Source organism: Saimiri boliviensis, chromosome 11 (genome assembly GCF_048565385.1).
Source record: "Saimiri boliviensis isolate mSaiBol1 chromosome 11, mSaiBol1.pri, whole genome shotgun sequence".
In the NCBI taxonomy this organism is placed as follows: Eukaryota; Metazoa; Chordata; class Mammalia; order Primates; family Cebidae; genus Saimiri; species Saimiri boliviensis.
The window spans coordinates 100,389,786-100,399,310 of NC_133459.1; the positions used below are offsets into that span (position 1 = coordinate 100,389,786).

Here is a 9,525-nt window from a genome sequence, read left to right on the forward strand (position 1 = left end):
CAGTGTGGTACTGGGTCTCAGCCTAGGCCTGCAGCAAGTACTACCCAACTACTGCTGATGTTTATTCAAGTACCATGGGCCCTTGAATGAAGGTGATGAATCCCGCCATAGACATAATGCTATTGCATACTTGATAGACTACAGTAGAGTGTAAACATAACTTTTAATATGCACTGGGAAACCAAAAACTTGTGTGACTCATTTTATTGCAATATTTGCTTTATTGTGGTGGCCTAGAACTGAAACTGTAACATATTTGAGGTATGCCTATATGAACTGGCATTTATCTCTGAGGTAGATCAGTTCTCTCACTCATGGCAGTGCACCATTTCCTAATTTAGATGCAGAAATTTTGTTGTCTGGGTCCTGGTGAGGACAGCTGGAAGGACATCATAAAAAGGATCAGGGACAAAGGCTTAGGTGGCTGATGGGTCTCAACAGTAGGAAGTGAGAAACTCCTGCTCTTCATGGACTTTGTATGTTCCTTGGATTAAGCATCCCTTGGGACAGGTCTAAAAGTGGAGGGAGAGCAGTGGAAGCTGCTATATAAGGTCTCTAAAGAAATTCATATAATTATTGATTTTTTTTAGAACTGTAGAAACCTATAAGAGATTATAAAATAATATGCTCAGCTGGGCACAGTGGCTCATGCCTGTAATCCCAGCACTTTGGGAGGCTGAGGTGGGTGGATGATGAGGTCAGGAGTTCAAGACCAGCCTTGAACTGGCCAATATGGTGAAACCCCGTCTCTACTAAAAAATACAAAAAAAAAAAAAAAAAAAAAAACTGGGCATGGTGGTGCATGCCTGTAGTCCCAGCTACTCAGGAGGCTGAGGCAGGAGAATCACTTGAACCTGGGAGGTGGAGGTTGCAGTGAGCCAAGATCTCACCACTGCACTCCAGCCTGGGCAACAGAGTGACACTCCATCTCAAAAAAAAAAAAAAAAAAAAAAAAAAAATTATTGACTCAAATTGAACAGTGAGCCAGAAAACTTTAGTGGTTAAGAGCATTCTACTAGCAGAGGAAAATGAAATATAAAATTTCTGAATCAACATGGGAGAGGAAAGAAGGAAAAATCAGTGCTGAAATGAAGCAAGAAAACAAAGCATGAAAGACAAAACATAACAAGGTAAGAAAAATCTAAATACATTACATATGACAGAAATACTGACAGATAAGCCTCCCCTATCAAAGCTCAAATATTAGAGTCTCAAAATAAAGTCATTCCTTATCACTGTAGGGTTGGGTTTATTTCCCCTCTAGTGTAACTAGCATGGAAGCCGAGGTTTGACGTCCTGCTAGGACCCCAGGGCCTTTGTCTCTCTCCTCCTTCCTTTGGACATCTGACCTCATGCAGCAGTCTTCCCAGCTGCAGCTTTCCTCCGGTTTTCTGAGAACAGAACTGATATAGGACAGAGTCCAGAGCTGCTTGTTTCTATGCATAAAAACAGGATATGATGATGCTCTGAAATGTTGTTATTCTTTCAGAATGTATTCCACCAGCCGTCAACAGCTGGTATAACTGACCTGTGACACCCAGAAGTGAAGGCTTCTGTGCTAATATTGGTAGAGGCAGTGGCAGTGGTGGAGAAAGTGGCAGTAACGAGGGAAGTGATGGAGAAGGCAGTGGTGATGGGGGCAATTGAGGAGACGGAGCTTGATGTAGTGGTAAAGCCGATGGCATTTATAGTAATCCTGAAGACAATACCAAGTTCCACCAGTGTGGGGAAGGCAGTACCTTTCACCTCAACTATGCCCAAGGCTGGAGCAGAACTGTAAGCGTGACAACTGGCCTTAAATGTACTTGTAAAATCCTAGTGTCACAGATTCTGTTGTCTGCATGTCAAACCACATCCTCCGATGTGTCATGTAGTCTCCATATTTTATAAATCTGTCACATTGGAAGCTTTACCCCAATAAAACAGCATTATAATAAAGCTTAACTCTATTAAGCCCTGAAAATACTATAAACTCCTCGAACCAAGTCTAGCTGTAAAATAAATGTGGCACAGTATGTTTTGGTCTTTGTGTTCATTTGTACTTTCTTAATTACTTTTATGTACAATTTAGCACCTTAAAGGACCTTGAAGGTTAACTGAAGCTATATTAAAATCTTATCTTTCATCAAATCAGATCACTATTTTAGAGAGTTCTCTTCCCTGGAAAAGTCTTTGAATGTATGTACTAAACAGTGTGAAAGATGTTCTGTCCCCACCTCCACCCCCTCAATATCCTCCAAAGAAGGGACCTAAGACCCTGAATCAGAAAATAAACCACTGAATGTTAAATTGTCACCTCTGAAAAAGTCTGCAGGTGTGGGTACAAAGGAGAGGAAGGAGGAGATGTGGAGGAGAGGTGATAAGAATTAATGCGGACTTAGCTCAAGTCATAAATACTTCTTGACAAGATAATAGAAATCATTAAATCATCAGATTAAAAGAAGTGTATATATTAGGTACGTTTTTTGCTGAGTATGTTTATCATTATCTTAATATGTCCTAGGTGATTTCCCATCAAGACTTTCCTGTCCTTCACCACCATTATTGTTTTAGAAGACCTTGGCCTTTCAGAAATTAGGCCCCCCCAGCATCATATGCCCAGGAGGTTTCACCTCTTGCTAGCCCTTTCCCCAGCTATCACTGATCGGGGGGTGGCCGTAAGGGTTACAGTAGGCTAGTGCTCTCCTGCAGCCATGGGCAGCTTCTCAGTCTTTGGTATCCAGACACATGCAGGCTTACCACTTTTCTGGTTATGACAAAGAAGCCTACGTGGGTACTAAAGGGCCATCCTATTACAAGATTAGATTACATTTAACGCCAATCCTGAACAAACTATACTTGATTATTTCAGTTAGTGCTGGAAGGAAAGGGTTCTAACTCTCAGGCCTGAGTGTCTGAGTAAGTACTTTAAATGTAGCTGTTTACAAGTCAGTCTGGGGCTATATATTTTCTGACCTTTATAACCCTAGACTGACTTGTAAAGGCTCTAGGGGGTCATTCAGATTGGAGGGCAGACCCAATCCACTAGCTTCCCCCAGGAGTCCTCCTCTGACTTCAAGCCAGGCCCAAGGAGTTAAAAAATAAGTTTGATTCTTGCCATATCCCCAGTGCTTACTACTCTGCCCAATACGTAGTAGGACCTGAATATGTATGTTGACTGACAGACTAAGTAGATGATGTCATGGGAAATGGGCAAGTTTTGGTTTTTGAGTTTTATGTCAATCTGGGTAAGTCAACCAAATCAAGACCTTCACACTCTACGCTGAGGAATGCAACTGGCAGAGCACCAATAAATGTTTTAATCTGCCTGGAAGTGTCTTCTGTGTCTAGCAAGCCCAAATCCCATCCAAATCCTTGATATGTATAGGCTAACAGCCTCCTACGACCAGGGCTAGTGGTAGAATATATAAAATTGGCACCTGGGAATTAGAACTAGAAAGCAGGGGCCCAAAATATTTCATAAAGTGAAATCATCCAACTCACCACCCAGCAGGAACCCACAGACTCAGACACGCACATACACACCACAAGCACTGTACACTAATCTTTATGCTCTCATGCAGCAGCTATAAGCCCCTGTCCCTCCCTGGGTCCCAGACTGCCAGACAAGAAGGTCACAGTAATGCAGAAGAAGAAGAAAGCTCTGTCCTCAGTCCTGGAGAGTCTGTGTTTAAGAGGAGCACGTGAAGGTAGTTACCGCTGCTCAATTATAATACAGGCTTAGGTAGGCCGCACGGTTCCGATGCTTTCTAAAGTCTTTGTCTGTGGACAGCTGCAATGCAAGAATGTTGTCTAGATCAAAATTCTAATGAGAATCCTCTGCCTCTGGTCTTCCCAATTATGCAAAAAAGAAGCGTACATTACAGAAGTGAATCCCAACCCTGTAGTAACCTAGCCTTAGTGATTCTCCCAAGATGCATATGTACATCTTACCCTTTATCATCTTACTATAGTATATACCATGCTAGGAATTATTTGCTACTTAGCAAATCCCCAAGCAGTTGGTGGGCTTATTGAAGTCAAGAATTATATGATTAATTCCTGAATGTTACCCATAGGCCCTAATGCAATAATGCTAATACATTAGGCACTTAATAATAAAGAATTGTGAATTTAGGAAAGAAAAAAAGCACCTCTGGAATTATGATAGTTAACAGATTGAACAATTACTATGTTATCAGGTATTGTGCTAAGTAATTTTCCACATTTCCTTTATAACCTTATTGGATTGATTCTATTGTAATACCCATTCTACAGATTAAAAAACTGAGGCTCAGAAAAGTCAAAGGATTTGCTTAAGATTATACAACAAGTAAATACTGAAGCTAGTATATGAATCCAAGCAGATTTGTACTCAGAATCCATGCTCTTAGCTGAATGCTCTGCGGCTCCTTAGTGATCTAGTACTCAAGGGATGTGTTGGAAAGAGCAACGGATTAGGAGTCACGAGATCTGGTTTCCAGCTGTGCAACCTGCACAAATCACTTAATCCCTCTGAGCCTCTATTGTGTAGGGATACTTCCTCTGTACCCGTCACAAAAGATTATTTAAGGATCAAATGAGAAAATGTCCCTTGTTTAGTCATATATACCTTTAAGAATATAATAAAATAGTGTCATTCTCCAAAAAGATCTTTATATTCATATACACACAAAATTGTACATATAATTTTTGGGGCCAAGGACTTCCTGAAGTTCATCCACAAACCCCTAGATAAGAGTCCCTTATACATATGAAAGTACTATATAGAATAAGAGTCCTCTACAGAAGTCCAATCTTATTACCTCAGCTTTTAAGGTTCTTTTCTGAAGACATGGAACCTGAGCCCAGTCTGGAGATCCAAATCTCATTGGCCAGGAAATTTTTGGAGGTGGCTTCTTCTCCGGGTTGTATGTGCCAGGGCTAAAAATCAAAATACAAGCATCATGTCTAATGAGTTAGTGACCATCCACAAACTCTGTCAGTACCAGAGCTGACCCTGAACTAGGCCTAACCTCTTGGAAAAAGGCAACAGACTGATTAGCTTTTTAATTAAGCATGGAATTCTTTTACCTGTTAATATATTTTGAGTTAGATGTTGGTGTTAAATATCTAACTTGACAATCTTGACATCCAATTAGAGCACAGATTGACTCCAGTTTAAAAGATATTTCTGCACCTCAGTCTCCATAGCTGAGGGACAAGAAGGTCCTAGAAACGGTGGGTGATGAAACAGATCTAAAACAGTGATAAATTATCACAATTTAAAGTTGGTGATAAAAGTGCAGTGATAATCTATCTGCAATGTAGGCACAGCAAAGCAGAACCAGTTAAATTTTCTTGACAATGGGCTCATTTAAAATTTATCTTGTTCATCACACTTTGTCTTTTGTGTAGACTCATTACTGTCAGGAAATTACAAAGTGAACACGGGGGTCAAGACTCAATGTTTCTACTTCCTTAATGCAATCTTGATAAAGTTACATTCACTCTGTGATCCTTGGATTTCTCATCAATAAAATAAAGGCCTTGATCTTTTGCCTTACAATTCTATACATTCTGAACAGCTTCCTGAAGCATTGAGAGTAAGCCTGTTGGCCCGCAAGGCCTATATGCTCCAGTATGCCCTCCATTTCTGTCGCATTTCTCCTTGCTCACTATACTCTGGCCATGTTAGCGTTCCTTTTTGCTCAAGCCAGTAGTCAAATTCCTTCCCAATTTATAGCCTATGCACCTGCCGTTCCTTCTGCTGGGATGCTCTGTCCCTGGATCTTCATAGGGCCAGCTCAGTCTTGTCATTCAGATCTCAGGTTGAGTGTTATTTCTCCAACCCTTGCTAAAGTAGACTCCAGCCCATCACTCACTATTATACTGTCTTCCTGTTTTACCTTCTTTGTAGCATATCACCTGGGCAAGCTTCTTCCTGGTTTGTTCTTGATAGTCCCTACCTCGTGGCTACTGTCTTGGTAGAATTATTAATAGGATCCCTTTTACTCTCAGAAGTGTCATGGTTTGACTAACAAATTATATGGTCACTCCTCATTACTATTGATATTTTCTTGTGTATTTGCTTGTGCTCTGTCTGGGCTCTAGAATATAAGCCCCAAGAAATCAGGAGCCTTATGTGATGGACTTACTGCAAAATCTATTGAACTTACAGAACTGCCTGGCACGTTAATAAAAATTCACTGAATGAGTAAATATAATTCTGCAATTCTACAATGCCAAAATCTGAGACAACTGATTAAATCTGTTGAGTGGTTCCTTATTTAACTGGGACGGTTTGGATGGCATCCCTTCTTTACACGCTTCTTTTCTTATTACATACAGTACTCATTTTCCCCTATTGCATTTTGTTGTAGTGCACCAGAAGAGAGGAGACATACCTGGGATAGTAAGTGTCCTTTGAGTAGTTCTTAAATCGAGGCACCAAGACATTAAATGGAGCAAAATTTTGTTTGTGTTTTTCCAGCTGAGGACTTACTGGTTGGTACATGCCTGCGTGAGGTGTTATTTCCTGTTTCCAAGAAAAAGAGCATTATGTTAGAGAGTGACACACACACACACACACACACACACACACACACACACTCACACACACATAAAGCCTTCCAGGTAGAAAGAAAACAGAATCATCTTCTTTCTATTCATAAATCAGCTATGGTTTAGCCACCTCAGGCTACAGAAATAAGCCTTCGGTAGAAAACTGAGATGTGTGTGGTTCAGCTATCTAGGGATACATAACATATAGGTTGTAGAAATAAATCTAGGATGTGTAGAGAGGCAAGGCAACTTATCCCAGCCACTACCCTTAACATCTCATTCAGAGATTTTTAGAGCTAGTATCTCTGCTCCTTATGCTCAAGTGTCAAGAAATGTCCAATAAGAGATTAGGATCCTATACTGAACTTTAGACTTGAAACCCAATCACACAAAAGGGTGGAAAAATTGGAATTTTTTAAAACTGACAAGATAATACAATGTATACAAATGCAAGCTTCTAATATTTTAACCTCAGGCATCTCAGCACCAAAGCCCTGTGTTGGGACCATTTCTTCTGTAAATTGTTTTCCACTCTTCCCAGTATACTCACACGCATCTTTGCAATGTCAATGCCCAAGCTTTTCAGATAGGCTTCTTAATAGCTTTTGCCTAAATGCCCACTTTTCTTTAATTTCAGGGCATATGCTTTTAGATCAGCCCCCTTGCTCTCTGCCCTTTGCACTCCTGTGCAAATGCATGCGGCAACGTGGACAACACTAAAATCCCAGCACATTACCTTCTGTATTGGCTTAAACCTCACAGCTGTTCTGGCTCCCAAAGTATATCCTTTTATGCTGGTTGGGATCTTAGACAAGTTGTATGCCAAGCCATATGCCTTTCGGTGATATATTAAACAAACAAACAAACAAAGAAAAGACAACACATAGTCAGAGAACATCAGGACCATCAAAATTGGGTGAACTTAGCATGTACCCATCTGAATTTTCTATGCAAGGGATTACACTTTCTTGTCTTGACTCAAGACCATAGAATTACACAAGTAATACAGGTAACTTCGTAGAGGGGTGTGGCTGGATAGGTAGAATAAAGGACATTGCCGTATATTCAAATGAATCCAGTCTTCGGAGCGCCACAGAGCTGAAACTTACTGTAATGCACCTGTCAGCCTGAGGTTTGGAGGAATGGGAGGGTAACTGGCATTGGCTCACAGGCCTTTGGAAGTGAGGACGGAGCAGGAATTACACGAAGCTAGCGCTTGCTTTTAGTGGAGGTGCAAGGCAGGGAGCAACGGTGCATTAATCTCCAGCATTGGCTTAAACAGCTGCTTGCAGAAGAACAGAGCGCTTTCTTACGTTGGGACTCTGAAGATCTCAAGTCCCATAGAATTTTTTCTTTTACAAAACTTGGAAACTTGGCTATCCGTCAATAGCGGGGGAACTGAGACCCACCCAAGGAGAGGTGAATACTCACATCTGGTAAGTAACACCCAGGCCCTCGGTGAGGTGATCCCTTAAGAGGGACAAACTTGTTCCCAATCAAATTTGGGGGATGGAAGTAAGGAAAAAGTTTCCTCTGTTGACATGTTCCAAAACAGTAGTTATTCACAGTGTCTAGAATAAAGAAAGAGGAGAGGTTCCACGTGAGGATCGGCACCTGGGTCTACATGAGCGCGCTCGGGGAGACTGAGCAGAGGACAGGGCCCAACCGTGCACTTTCAAAACCACGCCAAACTCCACAGTGGGGCTAACTGCACTTCCTCCCCCTTCATCTTTCGCAGCGTCTCCACCCTGCCCCCTACCTACCCTCTACTCTAGACTCCTCCGCAGTCCTTCTCACCCGCTTTGCTGAAGCACATCGCCGCGAGCTTCTAGGGCTAGCGTTTGTGTACTGCGTTGCCATGGAAACGAAGGCTAGTTCCGCGAGCCCCAGCTGCGGCGCTCTGGGACCGGGAGAGGAACCGAGCGCTCCTGCGCGGCAAGTCGGGGCGTCCGCACAGCCACCACGGGGCGGGAACGCGCACCCTGGAGCCCAGAGCCCAGGGGACTGTAAACTCAGCAGCTGGGCTGCGGGTAGAGGGTTTCCTGGATCCGCGGCCGTAGGGCCTGCAGGGATGACCCGGTGGCCAAGAGCTTTGGAAGCTGGGCCAAGAGGAACGCGCTGCTGTAGCGGGAGGGTTCAGAACGTCTCAAAGGTCCGGGCCACCAGCACGTAAAATGAAAGTAGAAAGACAAAGCCGCAGCAGCGTTTGGGGTGGACTCCCTGGGCAACGCCCCGAGCAGAGGAGTAGGGGGTGGAGTTGAGCTGACAGTTGGTTCCTTATTAGGCCCTTCTTAGACCACTTTTCCCTTTCTTCAAGCACCTCCAATCAGGTTGCCCATTCTACCCCGGGGGTCGGGGGGAGGGGGCGCGAGGCCTTAATAGGACTGGAGGCCTTGCGTGGACCGGGGTAGATTGCCAAGGAATCAGAGAAGACTAATAGTTTTAGAAGTTGGGGCAGCCAAATTTCTAAGCCCCAGTTTTCTCATCTCTAAATTGGGAATGAAATTTTCTCTTTATAGGGTTGTCGAGAGGATTAAGATGACAAGATTAAACCAGAGCGTGGTGCTTGGTGAGTGACATACAACAAGTTATTGTCACTGAAGATAATACTAACCCAAGAAAAAAAGACCAGAGTGTGTTTTGTCTTTTTTGCCTTTGTCATGAATATTAACACTAGCTCGTTTTCACTAGATTTTTAGGAAGGCATTAGGAGTTGTCCGGGTGTGAGAGGTAACAGGACAACCATTGTGACTGGTCCATACTTTGACTCTTTATGGGTGATGACCTTGGAATCCAGACATACTCAACGTTAGCATGGACTTCAGGGATGATTTTCATAGATCTAAGGTAGAGTTTCCAAAAAAAGTGACACTGACTCCCAGAGAGTGTCTTGGAAATTTGCGGAATAATTTTTGTTTGTGAAAAATTGTTGGAGTGTTGTTCCTTGTCAACAGTTTAGGGAAGCTAGACATCCTACAGTGCATTGCCCAGGCACACAGTGAA

At 42.7% G+C, this 9,525-nt stretch overlaps 1 protein-coding gene across 2 annotated transcripts; it reads right to left on the reverse strand.

The window, feature by feature from the left end:
• Positions 1-991: 991 nt before the first annotated feature.
• Positions 992-8,756, reverse strand: CIMAP3 (ciliary microtubule associated protein 3). 2 transcript variants are annotated; one of them, XM_010344022.3, is made up of 6 exons: positions 8,286-8,756; positions 7,954-8,093; positions 7,259-7,357; positions 6,366-6,496; positions 4,785-4,902; positions 992-3,772 (listed from the first exon to the last, which is right to left on the reverse strand). In XM_010344022.3, the coding sequence occupies exons 1-6, from the start codon at positions 8,380-8,382 to the stop codon at positions 3,704-3,706; spliced, it is 654 nt and encodes a 217-aa protein (XP_010342324.3). In that variant the 5' UTR covers positions 8,383-8,756; the 3' UTR covers positions 992-3,703. The 2 variants fall into 2 exon arrangements, with proteins under 2 accessions (XP_010342324.3, XP_003933506.1); XM_003933457.4 differs by having other exon boundaries at positions 8,320-8,751.
• Between the last annotated feature and the right edge of the window lie 769 nt (positions 8,757-9,525).